Source organism: Nothobranchius furzeri, chromosome 10, assembly GCF_043380555.1.
Source record: "Nothobranchius furzeri strain GRZ-AD chromosome 10, NfurGRZ-RIMD1, whole genome shotgun sequence".
Classification (NCBI taxonomy): Eukaryota; Metazoa; Chordata; class Actinopteri; order Cyprinodontiformes; family Nothobranchiidae; genus Nothobranchius; species Nothobranchius furzeri.
In genome coordinates, this window is record NC_091750.1 from 44176997 (window position 1) to 44204641 (window position 27645).

At 43.9% G+C, this 27645-nt stretch overlaps 2 protein-coding genes across 10 annotated transcripts; one reads left to right on the forward strand and one right to left on the reverse strand.

The window, feature by feature from the left end:
* Positions 1-1916: 1916 nt before the first annotated feature.
* Positions 1917-11190, reverse strand: tiprl (TIP41, TOR signaling pathway regulator-like (S. cerevisiae)). 9 transcript variants are annotated; one of them, XM_054730489.2, is made up of 12 exons: positions 10950-11095; positions 10626-10671; positions 9893-10030; positions 9569-9748; positions 9300-9399; positions 8995-9126; positions 8324-8419; positions 7822-7884; positions 5167-5259; positions 3948-4124; positions 3308-3382; positions 1917-2242 (listed from the first exon to the last, which is right to left on the reverse strand). In XM_054730489.2, the coding sequence occupies exons 3-12, from the start codon at positions 9997-9999 to the stop codon at positions 2228-2230; spliced, it is 1038 nt and encodes a 345-aa protein (XP_054586464.1). In that variant the 5' UTR covers positions 10000-10030; positions 10626-10671; positions 10950-11095; the 3' UTR covers positions 1917-2227. The 9 variants fall into 9 exon arrangements, with proteins under 9 accessions (XP_054586464.1, XP_015816138.1, XP_015816136.1 ...); XM_015960652.3 differs by lacking the exons at positions 1917-2242; positions 3308-3382; positions 3948-4124; positions 5167-5259; positions 10950-11095 and adding exons at positions 6603-7008; positions 11104-11120 and having other exon boundaries at positions 9893-10027; XM_015960650.3 differs by lacking the exons at positions 1917-2242; positions 3308-3382; positions 3948-4124; positions 5167-5259; positions 10950-11095 and adding exons at positions 6603-7008; positions 11104-11120.
* Positions 11191-18861: 7671 nt separating this feature from the next.
* On the forward strand, positions 18862-26865 carry LOC107386339 (single-minded homolog 2-like). The gene is made up of 9 exons (XM_070555669.1): positions 18862-19497; positions 22846-22928; positions 23110-23199; positions 23371-23479; positions 23787-23872; positions 25071-25270; positions 25449-25555; positions 26178-26325; positions 26417-26865. The coding sequence occupies exons 1-9, from the start codon at positions 19236-19238 to the stop codon at positions 26616-26618; spliced, it is 1287 nt and encodes a 428-aa protein (XP_070411770.1). The 5' UTR covers positions 18862-19235; the 3' UTR covers positions 26619-26865.
* Positions 26866-27645: the final 780 nt, after the last annotated feature.

The window sequence follows — 27645 nt, forward strand, 5'->3', positions numbered from 1 at the left end:
TGGGGACAACAATCTCAATGAGTGGTAGCCAAGGCCACCATCAAGGAATCAGCAATGGAATGCAGGACTTCTACTGGTTTAAATGTTTCAAAAGACAGGGCAAACGAAAAGAGTGGTTTATGATCTATTGATGATTATTTGTTCTATAACTATCAGTGTCACCTCTGTCCTATTTGTGGTTAAAACCAGGCTCACTAACAACACAAGGACACAAACACACCAATGCTGATTCTGACTTTAGAAAGAGTTTGAATATGAACGTATTTCAGACCCAGAATGCAACAAACCCACACCTCGCATGAAGGACTGCCCTCTCCTGTAATCACTGGCCTTGCCCAGCGCAAAAGTTCTGTAACATAGACAAATTTTTCAGATGACTCCATTGGGTAAATTAACATTGTAGATGTTTTAACTTTGTTTCCACTCTTCAGCTATTGCCAACATCCAAAAATCTCTTTTGGGCCATTCCCATCTGTACCGGGTCGGCCCGGGCCGGGTAGCGTAGGTTGTTTACATATCTGGGTGGCCTGGCATTTTTCCGGGCCAACCAAGGCTCATTCTCAGCCCTCTTCTCGAGGGGGTCTGCTTCAGGCCGACCAGGGCCAACACACCCACTGCTGACAGCAAATTCACACCTTTCATTAGAGCAAGCCTCTGATTGGTGGGTAGAATCAGCCCACATGGGCTTAAGACAAGGATGTGTGGAATCAACCGGGCCAGGCTGGGGCCGACTGGGGCTACCCGGCCCGGGCCGACCCGGTGCAGATGGGAATAGCCCATATAAGTACCATGGTGCCCAGTCCAGACAATGTTCAACAGTTTTTTTTACTTGGTTTTACGTTTGATCTTAAATAACCCAAAAGAGAGAATGTCGAACGTAAAATTGATTTATGACTCCACTATCGTAGAACGCTGAATGTATTACACAGAAATGTTGTTTGACTGTAAACAAGCTGAGTGCAGTCTTTCAAGGATGTGATAACTGGAGCTCAATATATTAACAGAGTAAGGTAGGGTTCTACAACCCTCCAAGGCATTTTACCACACACACATCTGCACACTGGTGGTGATGAGCTACATCGTAGCTACAGCTGCCCTGGGGCGCACTGACAGAGGGGAAGCTGCCAAATACAGGTGCCACCAGTGCCTCCAACCATCACCAGCAGTCAAGGAGGGTGAAGTCTCTTGCTCAAGGACACAACTGCAACAGACAAAGCTTGAATTCACAACCCTCCAGTCTCAGGGCGGGCACTAAACTTCTCTGCTACTGCAAGATATTCACGCCCTGTTAACATTTCTTTTGACTAGTTTCTCTAAACTCTTGAACTCTTGTGAGGCTTTGAATTGCTGTACAACGATCAAACAAACACAAAGTACATTCCTCTTTGTTAAAAGTACTTTATTTTTCTTCTCGTCAGACACCTTAGGAATACCAAGACAAGAGTCATCAAAAACTCAACACCTCTGGTGTTAGAAGAGACATGGGTACTTGCAGAAAACCCACATGAGAACACACAAGCTTTACCCAGGGAGACCACAGCTAGGCATTGAACCTGCAACCTTGTGAGGTTCAATGCCTGTGAGGCAGCAGAGCTGCGTACTGCGGCTCCATCAACCCTTTACGTACAACCTCCCCCAAAACTGAATCGAATGAAGAAGAAAAAACAATAATTCTGGTTTCTTTTACATGTTCACTGTTAAAACTATGGATGGTGTGTAGATGTTGGGGAAGCCTTTGGTTAGTTTGACTTGTTTTTACTGAATAATTGTTTAATCGAATAAGTAATAATAAATATAAAAGCAGAAATGGCATCTGTTCTGCTACAGAAAAAACTATTGACACTACCAGTGTACATTATCTTTGATATTTAACAAAACACATAGGTTACGGTCATGAAGTAAATACGGCACGGAGCACACTGGATATGGTTTTATTTCAGCAGTTACAATAAACGTGGTATTTATTTTTGTGTTACCATTTCAAGACTATTGCAGCACCATAAATTCTGTTTATGATGCTACAGAATGAACATATATAAGCTACAGGAAAATATCACATATTAAACACAGCCGTGTGACTGTTTGCAACACTTCATGAAGTCTAGTTTAAGTTAATTTGCACTCCTGTTTCTGGCAGCACAACATTAAAACAGGAGTTCTTCTGTCCAGCTCAGGTAAGCCGATGTGCTGCACGACCTTCGACTGGCTCTGCTCACCCTTCAGCTGGTCAATTTTCTTCACGCTGCGGCAAAGAGACAGAAAAACAATTATCATATTGTTTCTGCTTTTCCAGTCAAGAACCAGGAACTAAAGAGGAAAAGTTGTTCTCCCAAACCACAGCTGTGGATTAGATGTGGCTCTACTTTGTGCTTAGTGTTGAATGTGTAACAGCTGTCACCTCTTCTCCTCCTCTCACTAACCCATTCCTGTAGGCAGCAGCAAAAAAAGTTGATTTCGATGTCTCCCTATGGTATACACCCCTCCACAGATTCCTCAGAAGCACTTATCTCAATACGCAAATCCTGATTGACTGTGATGCACACATCACATGCTACTAGAAGCAGCAAGCGTCCCAATGCATGCATCATTCCACCAACTCTTCTCGCTTTAGCGGTAGCTTATCGATACCAGGCTCAACAATCCCCTGGCCCACCATCGTCATTGAAGTTGTTAGATCCTGTTACAAGGGAAAGAAACTGCTTCGGGCCACGAGGGTGGCAAAACCTCTCCTGCCCGTTTTCCTGGAAGAGAAATGAGGCTAAAGCATCCTGGGTCCAATACCCTTTCAGCTCCTGGTCTCCTGTCCAAGTCACTGAGAAACTGCATGCATGCAGTTTGTTGTTTTGCTGCTAATACAGTAGCAGGTGCAGCTGCATGTTTATGCAATAAAAATGTTATGTTGTAATGGAATTCGTGCATTAGTTTTTGTTTGCTTTGAACCCAGAGCAGACGTCACACGGCAGACGACATCAACACTGCATGCTTTAGTATTTGTTCATTTATCGCGAGTAATATCGATATCGCAATATTAAGCACTGTTATCGAATATCGCAGGTTTTCCTAATACTGTGCAGCCCTAGTGGTAACAGTGTTGTGTTGAGATGTGTTTCCCTGTTTAAAGGGTCTCCTCCACATGCTGCCAGCTGAGTCTCCATGACTACTCATGATGACTACTGATGATTAAATCCTACCATAAACAGCATTTGTTGCTACATCACTGAGTAAAGACTAGCGTATGAAAGGATGGAGGTCTTAATTACATTACACAGCTCTCGAGCTCAAAAAGGTGAAAGAATGTTGGTCTTACCCCTCCTGTGGTCTGTGGAACAGTGGAACCAAGCACAACTGCTGACTCTTTCTCCAACTCTGTTAGTGACTCTGCCTGCAGAAACAGGACTGACATATGAACTCATACCGACTGAAATACATGTTGTGATGCAATGTTTTTAGATGTGTTTGGGTTTTTAGGTGAAGCTACTGCCTTACAGATCTAGTCAGAGATAAAAGGAGCATGTTTGCTAAGAGGCATCCTAATTATGAACGGAGTGTGAGAAAACACAACAGATGGTTCTTGTAAGTGTTGTTTGTCTTTCCATATCCTTATGGTTGTAAAACTTCACCTGCTGGGAGTCAAATGTTAATTCAACACTGAATTGGTCAGATGGTTTATTTTGTTCAGTTTAAGAATCAGTGACAGTAAAATAGATCCGAACTGCTTTATGGTTCACTCTGGCCTCTAAAACACCAAAACTCTTACATTTATAATTAAATGTTAAATATCTGTTGTTTATCCAACATCAGTCTAGTGGACCTAACTAGGTAACAGGCTTGGGCATCCGACAGAAAAGATTAAGATCTGAATAAGTTGTGTTTTTTTACCAACACAAACAAGTTAGAAGAGATCTGCTGCGGTACAATCCTCACTTCAACAGCTTTCACGTTTGTACCTCCAGATCTGACGCTTGCTGACAGTGCTGGACCAGCTCCATGACTTTGCTGAAGTTGCTCCTGATGGACTCCATGGAATCCTGCTGTGCTTCAGCGATGTCTTTCACCTGAGACTTCAGCAGCAGGTGTTTAGCCTTGATGGCCTTCAGGTTCTCCAGCATCACCGCCACATTTTCCTGCAGGTTAACGGTCATCAGCCTACATTCAGACACTGATTCAGTCAGTTTAAAAATACATCTAAAGGAAGATTTCAGAATCAAAGTCCTTTTGATTTAACCAACAGCTGTCTTCATGCTTGTGACAAGTGGCATTTAATGGACAAGTGCAAATTATAATGATTTACATGAGCTAGGGCAGGGGTGGGCAACTCCGATCCTCAAGGGCCACTATCCAGCATGTTTTAATTGTGTCCCTGTTCCAACACACTAAATTTGATTGTTGTGCCACCTGTTCAGCAGGTCATCACGCTATGTAGAAGCCTGCTGATTAAAAGCAGGAAAACAACAAAAACATGCTGGACAGCAACCCTCAGGGACCAGGAATGCCCACCGAGGGTCTTAAGAGTTGGCAGGTACACCCCCACCCTCGTTTCTGCAAAAACACAAAATACAGAAAAACAAACTAATAGTCAAAACTGTCCATGTGTGTGTGTGTGTGTGTGTGTGTGTGTGTGTGTGTGTGTGTGTGTGTGTGTGTGTGTGTGTGTGTGTGTGTGTGTGTGTGTGAGTAGTGGTGTTCTCCACTGCTTCTGCAGGATGAAGCTAACAATAACAATAGCTGATGATGTCACTCTGAGGCATTGATCCATCCATCCTTCCATGTGGGGGTGACGGTGGCACAGGAGTTAAGTGCTCGCCCCATAATCGGAGGGTTGCAGGTTCGAGCCTTGCTCAGTTTGTCACTGTTGTTGTATCCTTGGGCAAGACACTTAACCCCCCTTGCCTGCTGGTGGTGGTCAGAGGGACCACCTCATCTGGCTCCTCTCGATGTGGAGGAGCAGCGGGTCTATTCCGAGCCCCTCCCGGATGACTGAGCGTCTCACCCTATCTCTAAGGGAGAGCCCATTGAGAGGCATCGATGTAATAATTAATGTTTCGGACTATAATGAAGTTCTATCTGCATTCATATCTGCAATGTTCATGCTCACTGGTGTTGAGCAGCAGCTGATGGATTCAGGCTGATGCCACTTTAGACTGAATGATTAATAGCTGTCATTACCTCAGTCGAACATCCATTTGCTGCCTCGCCGTTAATAAAATCAAGCTTCAGTCGCCTCTCAATGTATTCCAGATCAGCCTCTGACTTCAGGAACTGGAAAGAGATAGTCTAAAGTCAGTGTAAGTTGGACTGAACTCATACATCAGCTGGGCTGCCCCAATAACCAGAGATCTAAGGAAATTAAACATTACCGTGAAAATAAGTGATCTTTAGACAGAAAATTACACACATTTTGAAAACCTGGTGTGTGTGTGTGTGCGGCAGGCGGAGCTCACTAAACCATAACTTTACATTTTTGATCAGTTAGCAGAAAGGTTGTTTGAGAACAAACAGGCGCAGTCAAAGGCAGTTTTCAGACCAACTGTACTCCAACACTCGGATTAGTGTTGGTTAGGTTTTTATTCCCACTGGACACCAAAGATGTTTCCACACTAACCATTTAAATGTGATGATCTAGCTTCAAACCTGGAGTAAATTTGGGTTTATTAATTGCTAATAATATATTGTATAACACTTCTATTTCTGGTTTTTACATTCATCTACCATCTGTCTCGTTTGTGTGGACATGAATATGCTCACTGGTGTACTTTTGCAGTTCCTAGTGACGTTAAACCACATTTTCTCTCGTTATAGAAACTAGAGCTCTCACAACCTCACGTGTTCCTTTGGATTCATGTGTTTTATAAACAATCTGTCGTTCTTGAGGTCAGAGAAGCTATCTGATGTGGACACCGACTGCACGTAAAACCTCGTCTTTCGCTCTAAACAGGAGTTTGTCGTTTCTGTTACTGATCTCCAGCTGAGTTTCTGTAGAACAGCTCATCAGGAACAAGCTCAGCTCGCAAAAACATCTCCAACAAAGCAGAAAGTGTTAACCAGAGCTTACCATCGCCTCCAGCTTTTCAACTGTCGTCTCCATGTTGATTCGCTTTGAGCCGAGCGTGCTACGAGCTCTGTGATTGGCCAGTTATCAGAAGTGGCGGACGCTGATTGGATAGATGCCTGCTGAGACGTTCAATAGTGTGGGAAAACTTTTGATTCTCTGTGTCTTGAAGAGAAATTTGATCAGAAACTTTTTTTCTCAAACATATTCTTTAATGTTTTCATGTTCTTGACTATCTGCAAAAAGTGTTGATGCTGAATGTTTACGGCCATCAGCTGATTATTTGTTATAAACAAAACTATCAATGTTGTTGCTCAAACATCAGCATATCCCAGTGTCTTGATAGGCTGTTTGAACTGCAAACTGGGAAAACTGGGATTTTAAACGGGAATACTGTAGGAAGTTGGCCTGCTTTCAAGCTCAAAGTGATCAAAACACATGTAGACAAATATAGTTGTGTGATGATTACTATTACTATTATTTTAATACTTGGACTGAAACAGTCTGAATAAAAATCCACTAAGAGAAAATTAAGATATTCATACAAAAGGCATTTTGTCACATGTTAAACTTTTATTCATGTAATGTTTTACAAATGGAAATTATTCTGAACTTTTCACAAATCACCTTATAAATAATAGACAATCTATACAGATGTTTATGATAGTGTAACTTAGAAAAAACAATGATTTTTAATAGCAGACAGAATGATCTAAATAATACAACAAACACACAAACCCTGCACTAGAAAAGTCATGCTGAGCCACATATAAAAAGCAGTCCTGTACAGAGGAGACCAACACTTGTCCTGGCGTTCCACCTAACAACACATCATCTACTGGTCAGTGGTTAACTTCATCAACAGTCTGAGGAAGTTCCAGCTTCTCACACTCCGTCAGCTTCAGGGTTAGGTGTTGAGCGATCTCATTGGGATCTGTGTAGAGTGCCGCTGGAACATTCTGTGAAGGACAATCCATTTTTAAAGGGCTACAACAATAAATCTGCATTGTTAGAAATTCTCTAGAAGATAATTTTGGTAGGATTGATGTGAATTCATTTGGAGAAAGTAGAACTTTGGTTTTCTTATTTGCTGCTTGTCATCAAACATCCAGCTCCTGCGGGGGGGTGGGGGGGGGGGGGGTTGAATGTGAAGAACATGGGATGAGGATCATCACCTTCCGATCAAAGGCTGTGGTTCTTGACCAGAAAAAAGTGGATTGCCAGCACTGGGTTGGGGGAGAGGTCCTACCTCTAATGGAAGTTCAAGGGTTTTGTTATGGAGGGAGGGAGAAGGAGATCAACAGGTAGATCGGGTTGCTGAGCTTAGCCTGAGAGATAGGGGGAGGAGCTCCAACGTCCAAGAGGGAGCTGCTGCTGCTCCTCTTGATCATCCACCATGTTATCTATATTTGTTATATTTGTGTAAAAGAGTGACAAAGACTTGATTTGATCAAGAGGAGCCAGCTGAGGCAGTCCAGGTATTGGGTGAGGATGCTCCTGAACGCCTCCCTGGGGAGGTGTTTTAGGCATGGAGGCCCCTGGGTCGACCCAGGCCAGGTGCATCTACGCTGGCCTGGGAATGACCCAGACCTGGATAAGCAGACGACACAAACTTTTAAAAAATAAAAAGTAAAAGATGGATTTGAGGTTTTGGGCATTTTTGTTAGAAACTCGAGCTCTAAAGGAGAACGTCTGACTCTATGATGAGAGGAGAAGCGGTCCAACTCAAGAGTAAACTGAAACAACCGGTATCAGCTCAGATTCAGACCAACCTTCAATTCTGCTACTTTACTTTCTCTGGTGCTGAACTCCCGGAGCATGTAATCCCTCCCATTCTGGAATCAGAAGAGGCAGATGTCCCTCGTGAGACACTGTAGGTTTTTAATTAGCGTTGCTAACATCAACAGTAAATCTTCTCTGTGAAACAGTAAACTAACAACACCTGAAAGTATTTCGGCTGTGATAAATAAACCATCATGTAGAAAGTTGATTTAATACAACAAGGGCAGACTTGTTGGTACCCTAGTCAGAATGTTAGTCAGCTTGTTTAATGGAACCAAAGTGCTGCTGGGTACGCTGGTGTGGACCACACCGAGTCTGGTCTAGACTAAACAAAGACCTTCTGGTGCAAAGTCTGCTCAGCGTCAAATCCTGGGTCCTCCAACGGGAAAACAGAATCACCAGGGACGGCTGAGAGTGCCCTGGCCCGATGAGAAGGGTACCGACACGTGTCAGTAGTCAGGTACAGGTACAACAGGAAGTGCAGCCACTTGCCTCATAATAGAGTCGAGTGTCATTTATTCTAATCAGCACTCCATCCACCCGTAGGAAGAAACGCAGCAGCAGGAAGAAGCTGGTGGGCATCACTCTCTACGGCACAAGAACCCAAACAAGTTAGAGACAAACACAACTAGTGGTCCAGATTCATCCTAACACACACACACACACACACACACACACACACACACACACACACACACACACACACACACACACACACACACACACACACAGTGAGCTGGGGGTCCTCCTGCTTTATTACATATTTAGGGTGGATGAAACCTGTTTTTGTGTTGCACAACAAACAATAATGGTGATAAAAGTGAGTTGGGTCATCAGAGGATCTGAGGTTTGTTGGGAGGAGGTGATCACCTTTAGAGGATTCGTATCTTACTGCCTGCTGGTTTATGCTCAGACGGAACAGTCAGCTGACTCACTGACTTTACTCATCCATTAGCTTTTGATCTCTTTAAAAGAAAAAACGAGTAGTGATGGCATCCCTCCGACCCAGAAGTTTTAACGGTTGTGGAACCGAACCACTGAAAAGTCTTTGATTTCATTCATGATAACTCACTCCCGACCGGTGAAACCATTAAGATTTCTACTCGGTTCTTCCTACAGCCCGGCCTCCTCTCAAGCAGCGCCCGCTCAGCGAAGGAACTTACGATTTTGACACTAATCATTGAGACTCCGTGGTCATGAAGCTCATCCTCAAACAGCAACACCTCATCGAAGAACATGATGTGTTCCCGAGCTTTCAGCTTCTCCATGTCAATGCGCTCCGTGGTCTTGCCCACCTGGACACACACACACACACACACACACACACACACACACACACACACACACACACACACACACACACACACACACACACACACACACACACACACACACACACACACACAGGAGGGGATGAAATCCACTCCCCACACACTCAGCACCACCACTGATCAGATACTGGACCCACCTTTATCTGCAGACCTTCTCCCATCAGAGTGCCTCTGTAGTCGGTGGTGTACGTCCAGTCAAAAGGCTTCAGCACCTCTTTGGAGATTTCAGAATCAGCTCTGAAACGACAAGCTGACTTTCAACCCTTCAGATAAAAGCATCAGTTGTGTTTAGTAGCTAAAGGGCTCCTTCTGAGGTTGGTTCAGAAGGTAAAGTACGACATTTTTAACCTTAACACAGCATTGGGGGGGTACACACAGAGCGACAGTCAGTGTTAGCTAGTCTTGCCTGCTCTCTTGCCACTCTTGAGCACAGGCCACCTTTACAGAGTCCTCCATGTTGTTGACTCTCCTGAGAGCGTCTAGAGCGTTGAATTCAATGCCATATCCCTCTGTGTGTTGGATGCGCAGAACGTTGTCCCCAAACAACATCTCTGGGAGAGAAGGCATGTTCAGCTCCTCCCCTAACCTGGAGGAGACAGTAACCTGTTTGTTTAGCTAGCCTCTGGTCCTGCTTTCAACAGAAAAGTCTTCAGTCATCCAAAAGGAAACTGTTCTTAATACTGGTGAAACTGCAGGCAGGAAGCAGAATGTCAAATTAAAAGCCTTTCACCGTTCAATGTCTTTGGATTTCATGATATGAGTTTTGGCCACAGTCACGTTCCATGAGCCAAAGGTGAAGTTCTTTTTACTGCTCTTGAAGCCGTGTGACATCATCATGGATAAGAGGGAAGGTGGACAACACTACCTGCTAACACAAAGAGTTCACAAATCAACACAAGAACTCTAAATAAAAGCTGCTTTGTTGAAGCAACGCCAGTCTAGCAGGTGGCACTGTTCAACAAGACCCAAACATATCCAGACTCAGGTTTATGATTCATTGGTTTGTTTTTGGTTTAAAAATGAATTTCTGTTAAAATGGTAGAAATCCATTTAGCTCTCAAGTTTGGTGTTTTTATTTTGTCTTTTTGAGACAGTTTTAAGTGTGTTTTTGTGTAAAGGCCACAGATGACGCTCATCGTATCCACAGCATTACCGTGACCCATTATTAACATCCAGCAGGACTGATGAGATAACAGCTAGTTCAAACACAGCCAAGGCCTCAATGAGATGCTGTCACCTTAGAAGAGCATCAGTCTCCATAAGGTCTTGTTACTCTATGAAACATTACCGTAACCCACTAGCCATTTTTAGCACTGCACAGCTAGATCAGCAGAAATGTTAAGAAGCTCCACCTGAACTCCCAGACATGTAACTACCTAGTGCCCAAGTAAATAGGAAGACCCCTAAAAACTCGTTATTTATTACATTTAATAGTTATTATTTATTAATGATCAGTTTGTTACCTCAGCTGATCCTAAGGCTGTATCGATGCTAGTCCAAAAGGTTTGCCTGGACACACGAGGAAAGCATGATTATCCATCTGTCAAGCCTAAATTATTCTCGATTCAATTTTAATTAAAATGACTCAAGTATAATTATGCAGTACACTCCGTCTCGCGCGCGTGTGTGTGTATTCCGCATAGGAACACTGTTCAAACAGGTTAAGCTGGTAAAATATCTTCTTGACATAAAAACCCAAATATTCTGTGACTGCCTGCCCTCTCGCTAACATGCTAAGCGCGATTCTGCAACCGTTTGAAATAAGATGTAAACAACGCGATGCTAACCTCAGATATTTTTCTGGAACATGTCTGACTGTTTCTGGGCGTCCTTAGCTGCAATCTACCGCCTCCCTCCCGACACTGCCCTTAACACTACAGTCTGAATGCGACTCAAAAAGATTATACAACAAGAAAGATCTGTCTCGTTCTTCTGTGTTACCTTGTTAGCTGGGTAGGTCCGTCGGTAAAATGTGTCCTTTCTGTTTCCGCTTCCGGTTTGTCTTCCAATAAGACTCAACTCTACCGTTTCCTACCTTCACCTGAAACGAGGAGCTAAAAACAACAAAATAATAACAACAACATTATTATTATTATTAATTATTATTTTTAATTATTATTATTATTATTATTATTATTAGTAGTAGTAGTAGTAGTAGTAGTAGTAGTTGTTGTTGTTGTTTATTTATTTGTTTTTATGTTAAAACCACAATAATAGTTTATTCATCAAATGGTTTCAGGAATGTCTGCTTAACTTATTTCTTGCTATGAAAACAAGTTTGTTACCATGATGAAATCATGACTGCAGGAGGTCCATAACTGATAGCCAGCTGGCTTTTTTCACACTTCGTTAGTCAAATTTGCGGATGAATCAATTATTACTTATTTTATAAAGAAGATCAACCAGAGCACATCTCAGATGATGCAGGTTCAGCTGCAGCTCAGCAGATGGAGCCACACAGCAGATATGGATATTGGAAAAGTCTGAAAGTTTCATGACAAATAATCCATCCCAGGGGCGCAGATAGGATTTTCAAACTGGGGGGGGGACGACGACGACAAAGTTCCAGTGTCCCCAAACACACACACACACACACACACACACACACACACACACACACACACACACACACACACACACACACACACGCACACACACACACGTACACATACACAAACTAAAAACTACTGCTTCTACTGTCATCTCCCACCTCGATTACTGCAATGCCCTTCTAACTGATCTTCCAGCCTGTACTGTGAGACCTCTTCAAATGGTCCAGAACGCAGTGGCGCGTCTGGTCTTCAATCAGCCAAAAAGAGCACACGTCACCCCTCTGTTCATTGAGCTCCACTGGCTACCGCTAGCAGCACGTATCAAATTCAAATTGCTAACACTAGCATACAAAGTCCGAGATGGTACGGCTCCCATCTACCTGAATCCTCTTGCAAAGGCTTACGTCTCGGCCCGGCCGCTCCGGTCATCACAGGATCGTGGGCTAGCAGTGCCTACACCACGCTCAGGACAATCCAGACTTTTGTCATGCCTTGTTCCACAAATGTGGAATGACCTTCCAAGCACTACCAGAACAGGGGCTTCCTTTTCAATTTTCAAGAAACTCCTGAAGACCCTGCTCTTCAGAGAGCATCTTCTTAACTAGCACCCTGCCTTCACCCGTCCCCCCTCTCTACTGTCCACTCCTTGTTCCCTCCTCTCCATGACTGATGTCAATGTTGTTGTTGTTATTGTTGTTGTTAGCCTCAAGGGCAACATGCCAGTTATCACTTGTTAGTCACTTTGGACAAAAGTGTCTGCTATACATAAACATAAACTATTGCAAGCGCCTTAACCAGAGCTCAGTCAGTTTGTGTAATTTCATCCAATGGTTTACGTAAAAACTAACACTTTTAAATACATGTTTGAAGCCATTATGCAGTGGAACGCTGGCAACAAAGCTCTGCCTGATCAACACTATAAATGATGAATGATAAATGACCCACACTTGTACAGAGCCTTTCAGAGTAAGGACTCCAAAGCGCTTTACAATACAGTGTATCATTCATCCATTCACACACATTCACACACTGATGGTGATGAGCTACGATGTAGCCACAGCTGCCCTGGGACACGCTGACAGAGGCGCCCCACTATTTCATTTGTTATTCTCCCAATCAATTAGGCAACTAACCAAAACCTCATGCTTTATGCAAGACATTAAATGATTTTCAGCATACCAATCTTTACAGAAAACATAAAAGCCCTAAAAAACTGCTCATAAAATATATTTAAAAAACTAAATTCACTTATCACTTAGAGCAGTGGTTCCCAAACTTTTCAGCCTGAACAACAAATGTTCCTTCGTATTTTTACGTTATTTAGAAATTTTCATAATATTTGGAAAGTTTTTATTTACATATAAATATATAAATCTCTTTTAAAATTTTATATTTTACTTTATTTTATGATTATGTGGCACACTTTGACTTCCATACATAGCGCATCGGCATCTGCCTCTTTTTATGGCTTTTTTTTTACATTGTCGCTACGTCTGTCATGTTAGCGGTGTTTTCATTTCTACATCCATCCCGTCCAAAAGAAGGTTAAACCAACATCAAACCCAACATTTGGAGCTTGTAAGCTCCACACACCTCTTGTGCAGCACCAGCTGTCTGATGCTGCAGCAGCGTCAATCTTCCCGGCTGGATGAGTGAATTTCTTCATCAGAGTCAATATTCTGCTTCATAATCAGAGTCAGTCATTACCAGACAAAGTGATCAGTCAACAAAGACCAGATCTGCCAGCAATTATACGTTTTATCTAATATTTGCGCTCTACATGCTGCACGCATCGCCTCCTCTCCCCGACTGGAAGCCTCTCGGCGGGGGGCATTTTTCAAGCTCTAAAAACTCCTAAACTTTGCTCAGCCTGAAGGTTACACATCTCCACTATCTTCTGGTATAAAGTAGTAACTTCATGAGGGATCATATTTGTAGATGAAACTTGTGAAAGTCAGCAATGAGGCTTCTGCGCTTATAACGGGTAAGTCCCAACACTGACAATAACGTACTGAAACTAGAACCAACATGCATAAACAGACAGATCGGTCCCGTCTACTTACACTGTTGGTCTTTTTTAAATTTGCAGTAATCTTTGCTTGCCTTTTTCTCTTCATCCTGCATCCTAGCAGCAACCACTTTGGCGCCTCTGGAGTCGGTGTTTGTTTACATCATGCTGCATTCAATGTAATTGGAAAAAGGAGCTTCAAGTGCTTAACCTCCGATTTTGTTTTCTTTCTGGCCTTAGTTGGGGGGGGGGGGGGGGGGGGCAGATTGGGTCGATCTGAATCTGGGGGGGGGGCAGATCCCCCCCGTCCCCCACCCTATCTGCGCGCCCGATCCATCCATCCATTCAATTTTGGCCGCTAATCTGTCGCAAGGGCAGTAGCCACCTAAATTCATACTTCTCCGTCTGCGTCAGTGACACCCAACTTCATGATCCGTCCTTGCCGGCCTGCTGGAGAGCTCCGCTAGGACGGACGGAGTCAAGCTCTCTTTTCTAAACATCCGTCCACCAAGATGGTCAAGACAGACAACGCAAGCTTGTGATTCGTCAGGACGCCGCTGTCGTCTACACCGCCGCCATTGCGCCCTCAAACACGTAACGAGAGCCGAGGATAACTAGCAGCAGACATGGAGCAGTTTGAAGAATACCTCGCAAAAAAACTCTAAATACATGGACGTTTAATTGCCCCTGACTGGAGGAGTGAAAAGATGCGCAGAAAGCGTTTTATTTGTAGATGGAAATGACAGGAAACGTGGGTTTAGAGGTGGCGAGCCCATGAAGAGGTGGAGGAGGATGAGAGACAAATTTGTCTGTTAAAAAGTCTCTTATATAGAAAAAAAGAACACAATATAAACACACTATCTTGGACCGATGCATGACAGGATACCACAGAACAGTGCTACGCCCTCTGTTGTCCTGCCGGGGAATTGCTTTGCAGCACTCCCCAGGAGATGGAGAAGTATGAGGGCAAAACACCTCCGTCCATGCATGCGTGTCTGTCCCTTTTGGAGCTGACGGAGAAGCATGAATCAGGCTTAAGCAGGAAGGCCCGGACTTCCCCGTCACCAGCCAGTTAGACCAGCTCCTCTAGGGAATTCCAAAGGCGTTCCCTGACCAGCCGTGAGACATAGTCTCTCAAGCGTGTCCTGGGTCTTCCTTTAGGCCAGGGGTGTCAAACATGCGGCCCGCGGGCCGAATCCGGCCCGCAAGCGGGTTAAATCCGGCCCTCGAGATGGTTGTGTAAACTTTATTTTCATACTTTACAATGTAGAGTGAAAATAAACTTATCTTTGTGAGCAAGTTTCCTCTGTAATGAGTATAAATAAAACAAAGCTGCGCTCAAGGCTCACACAAGAACTTGAATCACATCCTGAAGTTAGCTGCCACTCAGGATGTGACTTCTGATATTGATGTGCTGGTGAAAGCTAAAAGATGTTAAGTAAAATGAGTCAAATATATTTGAAGTGCTGCATGAAACTGATCTAGCCATGTGATCTGTAAGCTCTTTGAATCACTAAGGAATGTTTTATTTATTTATTGATTTTTTATTTTTTTCACATTTTCATGTACACTTCAGGTGTTGTACTATTTTGGATACACTGTCCTCAGGCTCCAGCCTTGTTTTATATTGATTGTATTAAATAAAAGAAAACAATCTGAAGTTGTTTTTAATTTAGCGGGCCGGCCCACTTGGGACTAGATTTCTCGCAATGTGGCCCCTGAGCTAAAATGAGTTTGACACCCCTGCTTTAGGCATTCTCTTGGCTGGACGTGCCCAGAAAACCTCCCCAGGGAGGCGTCCAGTAGGCATCCTTGCAGATGGCTGAAATAACATCATCATCCTCTCATCACCAGCTGAGGTCGGGTCGTGGGGCCAACAGTCAAGCAGAGAGACCCAGACTCTCCCCAGCTGCTTGGGCAAGCTCCTCTGGGGGAATCCCTAGGAGTCCCCAGGCCAGCTGAGAAACATAGTCCCTCGAGTGTGTCCTGAGTGTTCCTCCTGATTGGATGGACCCAGAAAACCTTGGGAGGCGCCCAGGAGAAATCCTAACTGGATGACCTTGCCACCTAAACTGGCTCCTCTTGATGTGGAGGAGCAGCGGATCTACTCCAAACCCTAGATGACTGAGATGTTCACCCCATCTCTAAGAAAGAGCCCACACACCCTGCGGAGAAAGTAGATTTCAGCCACTTGCGTCTGATCTCATTCTTTCGGTCACTACCCAAAGCTTGCGACTGTAGGTGAGGGTAGGAACGTAGATCTACCAGAACTTCACTGTTCGGCTCAGCTCTCTCTTCACCATGACAGACCGGTACAATGCCCGCATTACTGCAGCCGCAGCATTAATTCGCCTGTCAATATTTGGCTTCATCTTCTCCTCACACCTGAACAATACCCTGAGATACAGCTCAGTGACCTAGTGGTAGAGTGTCTGCCCTGAGACTGGGAGATCAGGATTTGATTCCTGGTCAGGTCATACCAGAGACTTTGAAAAAAATGGGACCCAATGCCTCCCTGGTTGACACTCAGTATTAAGGGGTTGGATTGGGGGGTTAAACCACCAAATGTTTCCTGAGCGTTGCTGTCACCAGCACACTGCCCCCCCCCCCCCCCCCCCCAAGGGGATGGGTCACATGCGGACAACACATTTTGCACACACATCAGTGTGTGTGACAACTGATGGGACTTCAACTTTTTAACTTTAAACTCCTCCACTTGAGGCAGGACCTCATCCCTGAATTGGAGAAGGTATTGCCTTTTCCAACAATGGACTCGGATTTAGAGGATCTGATTCCCATCCCAGCTGCTTCACGCTCTGCTGTGAACCCTTCCAGCAACAGCTGGAGAGCACGGCCTGATAAAGCCAACAGGACCACATCATCTGCAAACATCAGAGGCATGATCCTTAGCAACCAAAACAGATCCCTTCAACACCTTGGCTGCGCCTAGAAATCATGTCCATGAAAGTTATGAACAGAATGGGTGACAAATTACAGCCTTGGCAGAGTCCAACTCTCACGGGTACCAAGCCAAACTTGCTGGCAATGCAGACTTGCCTGTATCAAAGGCCTGGTACCCCATACTCCTAGAGTACCCCCCACAGGGCCCTTCGAGGGACACAGTCGAACGCCTTCTCCAAATCCACTAAACATATGTAGACTGGTTGGGCTAACTCCCACACACCCTCCAGGGCCCCCCTAAGGGTATAGAGCTGGTGCAGTGTTCTATGGCCAGGACAAAATCTACATTACTCATATTGTGTCTACCTCACCCTTTTGGAAGACCCTCTTCGCGGATCCAGAGGTCAGGAAGGCCGGATGACCTCTGGGCACCAAGGTTTGTAGAATATTCGCAGCACCGACTCTCCAGTCCAGAGATGTTTCCAGAGTCACAACAGATAGATGAAATTGTTTGCGTCTAGAAGGACTCTTAGGGAGTTAGAACAGTATCAGCTTTGTTCTGCAGGAACCGTTTGCTGTGTCAGCTTCAGCGTGTAGCAGGGTTTTTGACAGTGTCACACCCTGTCCTGTCTCCCCTTATGGTTTAGTCATGTGTCTCTGTTAATTGCTCCCACCTGCCTCTCGTTTTCCAATCACCCAAGTTCCCAACCCTCTTGTATTTAAACCCCTTCAGTTCTTTGTCTCGTGTTGGATCATTGTTTCTGTGTCAGCGTGTTTATCATTAAAGCCTGTAACCGTTCCTGTCTGCCTGCCTTCTTTACCCGTGTTTGGATCCTTACCTCCGCTTCGTACTCCAGCCCGTCTGACAGACAGCTTGTCAAAAGCTCTGGGTTAAAGAGGTTTAGCTCCGGATGGCTGTTCCGTAGCTTTCTCTAGAACTGACTCACGGTGAAGTGAGCTCTGTTTTAATATTCTCATATTATGATTTTTTGTCCAATCGGAACGTGCCATGTTAAGGGGTGTTAACAAGCAAACCTCACATCACGCCTTCTTTCAGATACAGGATGCTCTGATTTGGGGTAAGGAAATATGTGTCATGACGTTTAACTTAACTTTAATTTATCTCTAATGAACCTTGTGTCTGAGTGTAGATGATGATTACCTTGTCATATCAAACATTACCGATTATCATATATAAATCTTTCAATGAAATAATAACATTCATTTCAAACTTCAGTGATTCAAGCACAGATTAACCAACCTTATTGATTTAAGCACAGATTATTGAAGACATTATTATTATTACATTTCACGAATGATTAACTTATGAGCTGAAAACAGTCACTCTTCTAACAGTCCTGTCCCGCCTAGTGGAGGGACCTTGAGAAAGGAACATGACGTTGACAATCTGAGTGTAAACACGCAGTGTCAAATCTTTTCCTGCAACTTGGAAGATTAACAGACGCACAGAGGCAGATTCATGTCTGTAGCTGACCGATGGCATGTAAGTCAATCTGTAGGTGAAAACTGACCATTTCTGGACATTAAACTCTTCCTAATTTCGAGGTTCGACAACCCAGTGGACCCTCCTCTCCAGAACCCCTGAATAGACTTTACCAGAGAGGCTCAGGAGTGTGATCCCCCTGTAGGTCGAATATACTCTGTGGTCCCCCTTTTTAAGAATGTGGAACACTACTCTGCCAATCCAGTGGAACTGCGCTCGAAGTCCACGCCATATTGCAGAGCTGTGCCAGCCAACACAACCCTACAACAATGGAGTCACGGTCAACTCAGACTCATGTCCCCTACTTAACCTGGACCGTTTTGGAAGTTCTGTCAGAGGTGGGATTTGAAGCTCCTTCTGACAGTTTAAGTCTGAGTGGCATCCTCCCCCACCATCAAAGCACAGCCAACTCACCAGTGGTCAGCTAACAGCTCCACCCCTATAATAATAATAATAATAATAATAATAATAATAATAATAATAATTATTATTATTATTATTATTATTAGTAGTAGTAGGCCTATTATTATTATTATTATTATAACAACAATAACAACAACAACAACAACAGCAATAATAATAATAATAATAATAATAATAATAATTTCTTTTTTATTTAGTCATCATTCTGTCTGAATTCAGAGTCACTGAATAAAAGGAAAAAATCTATTAGGACCAACGCCTCTCCAATGGCTAATCGTTAATTTTGTTTTGTCTCATTTTATTTTACACACACACACACACACACACACACACACACACACACACACACACACACACAGAGAGAGAGAGAGAGAGAGAGAGAGAGAGAGAGAGAGAGAGAGAGAGAGAGAGAGAGAGAGAGAGAGAGACAGAGAGAGAGAGAGAGAGAGAGAGAGAGAGAGAGAGAGAGAGAGAGAGAGAGAGAGAGAGATCATTTTAGTTTTCAGTCGGGGCCCAGAGCCTGTCCCTATCCCGGGCCTGTCACTCGTTTGCCGCGGGAGGATGACAGGAGTCAGCTGGACCAGAACGTCCACATGGACAGGGGACTGACTAAAACTTTGCCTCTGTGGACATTTGTTTGCGTGGGCCTGAGGTTAGAGGACAGTCCTCAGACAGATCAGATCTGATGATTGAGTCCTTCTGTTTGAGGAGAACCTGGACACCAGGACACTGTCTGAGCCGGTCAGAACCTGCACGCGGAGCCGCTCCACAGATGAAGGAGCGCAGCAAGAACGCAGCGAAGAGCCGCAGAGAGAAGGAGAACGGAGAGTTCAGCGAGCTGGCCAAGCTGCTGCCTCTGCCGGCAGCCATCACCTCTCAGCTGGACAAGGCCTCCATCATCCGCCTCAGCAGCAGCTACCTGCGGATCAGAGCGCTCCTCCCTCACGGTAGGAACCGGACCGCCAGACCTGGACCAGACCCAGCTATATGGAAGGGAAATCATTAGTGAGAATAAAAGCAAGCAGTCACGACTCATTATAAACGTTATTTCGCTAAATCAGCCGAGTTTAAACAAAAACACAGTTTTTAATTGACGACAAATGCGGATTAATGAGATAGAAATGAGCGGGAGTTAATAGATTAGCTAATATAAAATTAATGTTAAGGCTTTCACACTCAATGTGTGGCTTCCGTTCAAATAAACAACAACAACAACAACAACAACAACAACAAAACAACAACAATAATAATAATAATAATAATAATAATAATAATAATAATAATAATAATAATACAATGCTTCCAGCGGGTAATAGTGGCCCACCGGTTCGGTATTCTGAAGGTGGACCGGACCGCTCTCCGTGAAGGAGAACGCAAACCTGCTTAGTCGGACCGGACCGGACCGCTGCTGCAGTCCGAGCCACTGCAGATCAGAGTTACCGGCCCGGTCAAAGCCCAGTCAAAGCCCGGTCAAGGCCCGCGCACAATGGCTCTAAAAATAAACCAATAAACTGTAAAAAAAAAAAAATAAAATAAAAAATAAAATAAAAAAAAGTAAAAATTTTTTTATCAACTACACTGAATTGAGTAGTTCCATTTTATTTTTACTGTGATATTTCTTTTTTCTCATTTGTTGGTTTTATTTTTTTCTCCTACAAGGTTTTCAAATCTGTTGTTGCCATCCACTGGGACTATTGCATCTGAAATACCCCAATAACCTCAGATTATTAGATTAGAGGTATAAATTCCTGGAACTATCCTGTGAAACGTTCAAGATTCAGAGAAAATCACCTTCGTGGGCTAAATGACGTTTTCACAAAATAGATGCCATTCAACAGGGCCTTGGTCTGACGACTTTTATGAAAACATCTTTAGACCAACATCCGCTCAAAGCAAAGGAAATAATCCAAACAGTAACTAAAACCTGAAAGATGCTTTTATAAAGGCGTTATGCCTGCGAGGGCCTTCTTGTGTCGCCATAGGTTTCAGGAATAGGAAATAAACACATTTTCTTTGATTTGTTTCCTTTGTTTAATAATCCGAGTTTTTGTGTTTGTTCTCTTGGTTCCATTTATCCCGCAGGAAGGACTATGAGCCAACAGGGAAAGACTCTTTTATTTATAGGGTCCGTTGGAGTTGTTGTCATGAAAAAAATGTTTAATTTGAAACAAAAACACTCTCACATTTATTTGGATTTTTTACTTACTAGTGAAATTCAATAAAATTTAGATTAAAATGTAATTCAAATTTTGATGAGATTCAGATAAAAGAAATTAGATAAATAGAAGAAATCTAATAATTAATGACTATCTTGATTATACCATTTCAGTGTTTTCTACTCGGTTTTCGTGGTTTTCACATAACCTCACTAGGTTTCCTTATAATTTCAGGTACATGTACTGTTGGGTTTGGCAAATTGAGTGCTGTTTTATATTGCTTTACCAGCTAGAGTTACTTATTGGTTAAAAGGGAAATGTGGAGCTTTAGTTTGGGAAATAAACTGAACATTAGTAACGGAATGAATGACTTATGGCTCATTAAATAACATGTAATCTAATTCATTACAAGTGACAAAAATGTAACCGGTACATTAAATTGTAGATTTTCTAATATCTAAAAATGCTTTTTAATATTCATTTGGACACAAAGAATTTTAAACGATAAATTAAACTATTGATTAAACAGTGTGATAATAAACAAAAATAAACAAATGATTCAAACCAACACACAAACAAACCTCCACTTCAGCATTGTAATAATGACCTCTTCAGAAAATCTGAGGTAATCTCTTACCCCCCCCCCCACCACCACCACATACACACACATTATAGGATCCTGCTGCTGAGCTCAGATGGGTGATCACATCAGTCCTGTTAGATATTCTATTGATCACCACCTCCTTTAGTCGTTTAATCCTATTGCTGATTTAACCCTGGAGTTCCACCTGGGACCTCAGGTCCAGTCTGGACTTGTGTGGTCTGTTCAACACTGGGTCACTGACAGAAACTGCTTGGAGAACTCTTGGTTTGGATTTTGGTGATGTTCGCATATTCTAGAGTTGCTAAGAACCATGCTGCATGGGACAGGGACAGAGTTCAGATGGTGGAGGTCCATGAAGCTGCTTTACACCTATGGACTCTAGGCAGTTTAATGGTCAATCATGCTCTCCTGGTATATTAGGGTTAGGGTTGTACGGTCAAGGTTAGGCTGTTCCTTTAACAGGAAGTCCTTGTTATCCACTGGATTGAAGCTGACAAGCTGGAGACATTTGAAGCATCTTGAAAAGGTTGACTTATTAACATGCTGGGCTCATTTAATCAGATCATTGCCATTACAATTAAAAAGATAAAAGGCAGATGGAGAAAAGATCCAGGTAAATATTAAATAAGATTTTATCAAGAAGAACTTGAAAAACAAAACAATCTGGGGAGCGCTGGCTGGTTGGTTGATTAATAGGTTGGATGGTTGGTTAGTTGGTTGGTTGGCTGGCTGTAAGGTTTGCTGGCTGGCTGGCAGGTTGGCTAATTGTTTGGCTGGTTGGTTGGCTGGTTGGTAGGTTGGTTGGTTGGCTGGCAGGTTTGCTGACTGGCTGGCAGGTGGGCTAATTGGTTGGTTGGTTGGTTGGCAGGTTTGCTGACTGGCTGGCAGGTTGGCTAGTTGGTTGGTTGGTTGGCAGGTTTGCTGACTGGCTGGCAGGTTGGCTAGTTGGTTGGCTGGCTGGTTGGTTCACTGGTAGGTTGGTTAGCTGGTTGATTGGTTGCCTGGCTGGCAGGTTTGCTGACTGACAGGCTGGCTGGCTGGCTGGCTGGCTGGCTGGCTGGTTGGTTGGTTGGTTGACTGGCAGGTAGGTAGCTAGGTAGGTAGGTATGTAGGTTGGTTGGTCGGTTGGTTGGTTGATTGGTTGCCTGGCTGGCAAGTTTGCTGACTGGCTGGCTGGCTGGTTGGTTGGTTGACTGGTAGGTAGGTAGGTAGGTAGGTAGGTTGGTTGGTTGGCTGATTGGTTGCCTGGCTGGCAGGTTTGCTGACTGGCTGGTTGGTTGGTTGACTGGTAGGTAGGTAGGTAGGTAGGTAGGTTGGTTGATTGTCTGGCTGGCAGATTTGCTGACTGGCTGGCTGTTGGTTGGTTGAATGGCTAGCTGGCTGGTTGGTATGTTTATTAGATGACTGATTGCTCGGCTGGTTGATAAAATCCTGGATCTCCTTGTTAACATGACCCTAAAGGGGGCAGCAGGAGTTATGTCTATGGTTTCTAGAATTCATTCTTTCTCTCTTTTATTGTCTTCTTGTTTCTGTAGGTCTGGGTGATGGATGGGACCAGTCAACCACCCTCAGTCCTCTGGACAGCATGGCTAAGGAACTGGGCTCACACCTGTTACAGGTCAGAACATGGTTTCCCCTCCAATACTGACTTGGTATACGTAGATTTTATGTGAGATGGATGACTCTGGACTCTAGAGTTGTGCCAAACTATTTCCTTACTTTCTGCACTCTAGAGAAAAGTATGATAATGGTGAACTGTTTTCTGGATATGACTTCAAAGGATTCTTCTGTTTCCTTAGACTCTAGATGGATTTGTGTTTGTTGTTGCGGCAGATGGTAAAATCATGTACATCTCAGAAACAGCATCAGTCCACCTCGGCTTGTCCCAGGTAAGTCTCTCATTTCAGCTCAGAACAACCAAAAAAAAAAAAACCCTGGTCCATATTAATTAGACTGATAGTCTAAAAGGAAAAGGACAAGTAAACAGCATCTGAGAGCTTGTTTATACCTGGATCAGTGGTTGTTTACCTGTGGGGCTGATTACTGATGTGTGCATGTAGGTGGAGCTGACTGGAAACAGTATATTTGAATATATTCACCCATCAGACCATGATGAGATGACAGCCGTACTGAGCCTTCCTCAGACACATCTTCATCATCTCTCTGCAGGTACACGAACCTCTGACTTTCTGAGTTTTCTTTTATCAATCAATCAATCAATCAATCAATCAATCAATCAATCAATCAATCAATCAAAGCTTAATTTATAAAGCGCCTTCCGCAACCCTGTCAGGAAGCCCAAAGCGCTTTATGCTCAAAGTTTAGTTGACTTTGCTTCTGCTTTGCACTTTTTAGATTTAAGACCAAACTAATCTTTAGGAAGTGAGATGTAGTAAATACCAAAAAATCGGATGTGTTCAAATGCATGAGGAATGCTTGTAGAACATGTGATTATGGGATGTTTGCTCCTGAACAGAATGTGAAGTTGAGCGGTCCTTCTTCCTGAGGATGAAGTGTATCCTTGCTAAACGAAATGCTGGATTGACATGTGGAGGATATAAGGTAAGTGATGTTTCTGTGAATCTAAGTTCAAAATAACCTGGCAATAAAAGACAATTGTGTCTTTTTATTAAACAAAATGACTCAGCCAAGTAAACTCAGATGATTAGATCCAGGAGCTGTCGTCTCTCCTGGGCTTTCTGAGGTGATCGAGATTGGTTTCTCTCTCAGATGGAGACGCTGGCTAAACATGACTAGGGCTATAGATGAGTCGACTCAGGCCCTAATTCACCAGTAGAGAGCAGGTCTGTTGCAAGTGCATTCCCGAGTCTCCCAATCATCACTAAGACTTACAGAACCAAATGGAGACCAGTGCAGCCAAACACCACCACCCACAGCTCGCCACACCCCTACCAGAGTCTTACTACAACCACATCTCCTGTCACAGGAGGCATTACCCCCCCCCCCCCCCCAATAAGTTCCTCTGCTCGCACGCACGCACACACACACACACACGCACACACACACACAGATATTTAACCTGAAGAGGGCACAACACTGAGTTTAAGGCAGATAATTTATATTTTAGACAAGTTCCGTTGCTGTGAGCCAATCGGAGGCGAGCTTCCCAAAACAAACAAATAAGACTCCAAATCCTGCTGCCTCCTGCTCCACTTCTACCTCCTGCAACAGGAGCATCAGAGCTTTTTAAAGTTAAAGTCTTCATTAGTCATCACACACTGGTGAAATTCATCTCCGCATTTGACCATCCCAGTGGGGAGCGGTGAGCTGCAGCTGTGGCTGCGCTTGGGAACTATGTGGTGGTTCAGCCCTCCAAACCAACTCCTAAAAGCTGAGTGTCAAGCAGAGAGGCGTTGAGTCACATTGTTAAAGTCTTTGGTATGACCCAACTGGGATTAGAACCCCGATCTCCTAGTCCCAGGGCGGACACCCTACCACTAGGCCTCTGAGAAGGCATCCTACAGAGATTGAGAGTTAATATTTTAAACTAGAGATCTCAACACACAAGAGAACTCTTAAAAGTGAAAGGATAGATTACTCCTTGTGGTTGAGGTTACCCGTTGTAGGAAGCACTTTAAATGGAGTCAGTTTGGAGCAGTGGTCACCAACCTGGTGCCCCGGAGTCCCTATAAGGTGGCCTCAGGCCTGTTCTAAAAATAGCACAATTCACCGCTCAGACAACTAAAGGCCATAGAAAACACTGACCCCTTTAAACAACATTGGGCTGTCCTTTCCTCAGGTGATCCATTGCAGCGGCTACCTGAAACGGCACCAGTGCCCCCTGGGACCAGTTCTGTCTGAGTCCAGTCACCAGCGTGTGGGACTGGTGGCAGTGGGACACTCTCTGCCTCCTAGTGGAGTCACGGAGATCAAACTCCACAGCAACATGTTCATGTTTCGGGCCAACCTCGACCTAAAACTCATCTTTCTGGACATGAGGTGAGCAATTAATTCAGCTGACTGATGAGTTGCATAAAAGCCGTAAAATCCCAAGAACTGATTTGAAAGCAACATAAGTATACCTACAGCAGCATGTATGATCTATGTAGACATATTGGGACTCATGATCGCTAACTAATCATGAGTGATCTCACCCTCCTCTGTGTGTTGGAGCCAGAGTGGCCGAGCTAACGGGCTACGAGCCTCAGGACCTGATCGAGAAGACCCTTTACCATCACGTGCACACGTGTGATGTTCTACATCTGCGCTATTCCCACCATTTATGTGAGTCCTTCAGATCTTCATTGGTAAATCTGTCGGGAGGGTTGCTCTGTGGAACCAAATCCAAACCAATTACTTGATTATGGGATATAAAACGCAAGAAGACAATAATGTAGAAAACCATGTGAGAAAAGGGAGAAGAAAAAATAGTGGAGATGATGAAACCTGACACTGAAGCAGCTACTGAGGTAAGGGAACGAAGGTGAGGGTTCAAATCTGTTAACTTTCCCTGGAGACAGATTTTCTCATTAGATCAGCCGTTTGTGTCTTGCACTGACCTGCTCAGACTCACCAAGGGGTGTAACATTTACAAAAGTTTATTAATGTCAGAAAGTTTAGTTTGACTGGTAAAGAACTGGAACAGGCTGTCGGGAAGGTTGGAGATGATCTGGAACTAGAGCAGTGGCTGCAGGGATCTTAAATCCTGGTGAACTCTGACGTTCCAGGTTAACAGCGTTGGGTGATGGGGTGCCGAGCAGAGAGGAGATGAAGACAGATCAGAGACGTAAATCAGGACAGACCCTGTGATCACCCCCGTCCCTCTATATCTGACCTCAATAACCCACCTCTTCTCTCTGGGGCTGCTGCTCCACAAACACCTGACACATTTTCTGTCTCTCTGTAGTACTGGTGAAAGGACAAGTCACCACTAAATATTATCGCATGTTATCAAAGCACGGCGGCTGGGTGTGGGTGCAAAGTTATGCCACCATCGTTCACAACAGCCGCTCATCAAGACCTCACTGTATCGTGAGCGTGAACTACGTCCTCACGTGAGTCGGCACACTTAACCTGTTGGTCTCCAGGCAAAATCAGCTCTCCCGTGGCTTTGGGTGAACGCTGTAATCTTGTCTTTGTTTTCAGCGACACTGAGTGTAAGGAGCTGCAGTTATCTGAAGACCAGACTCAGACAGCCAAGCCTCCTCTCAGTTTGGCTTCTTTCCAAAAACACTACAAACAGCTCAGGACTCGAGCTGCTAAACCAATGCCCAGAGGTAGACTAGCTCTGTGTCCTGAGGTGTGTTTAGTTGTTATGAATGACATAATTGTGAAAATAAAAGAATGAATTCCTGATTTTCTAATTACACTAACTACCTACACTATTACTGTGCTTCTGGTAGCAGGAGACCTCCCGGCTCCTCCAACCGACCTTCTCAAGCTTCTTCCCACAGAAAGGGATGTGGAAACAAAGAGCTACGTCCCCAATGGGACCCTACAAGGAAAAGAGTCCTAACCCCACCCATGCAGCAGGTTGGGTGTCCTGCAGCCCTGCTTACAATCTGACCCTCCAGAATCCCTCCAAGTACCAGCATCTGGACCCACGGAACCAGCTTTCTTACTCAGTTACGTCCTCTCAGCTCATCAAATCCGTGCACACTTCTGGACCTGCTGGCTGGAACAGCTGCAGTCCCACAGCATCCAACATACACACAGGCATGGTTCCTTCTCTAATAACCAAAGGCTCCGCTGAGCTTTCATGGTGACATTTGTTTGCTGTTCTGAGAGTGAAAAATAAAGTAAATTCAGAAAAAATACTTTTCACAACCCTATAAAAAGTAACCTGCCTAACAGAAATTTTCTGTTTTAAACATGCAACAATACAAGTCTTCATCTTCACAAATCCACCTTAAATCCTTACAGACTCATTTCTAAGCTGATATTTCTTCCTTATAAATGTTTGTGGAAAACGTCTGTTATTGTAAAGTTAAAAAAAATCCCAGTCAGGCTTATTTAAGCATCTTGCTGTTATAGTGTGTGGAAGTAAATCTGAATTATTGAAAGGCTATAATGACCAGCTCTGGTCCTAAGATTGTGCTAAATGTGATATTTTTGGTTTTGTCAGACCTCAGCGCAGATTGATTACGCAAAACTTCCTAGGACCAAGACTTGATTCAAGGAATTAAACTTCAGAGGTTAGGGTTAGATGAACTAAAATCATTCATTCAATCAGCCGGTTGGTTGTGGAGTTCCACAAGGGCCCGTCTTTGGCCTATTCACATTTGTTAGAGTACATACCTCTGCATCTGGAGCAATTTCTTCTACAGAAAATGTTTAACCTAATGGATGTGACCTTGCGAGGAAAGTTGATCATT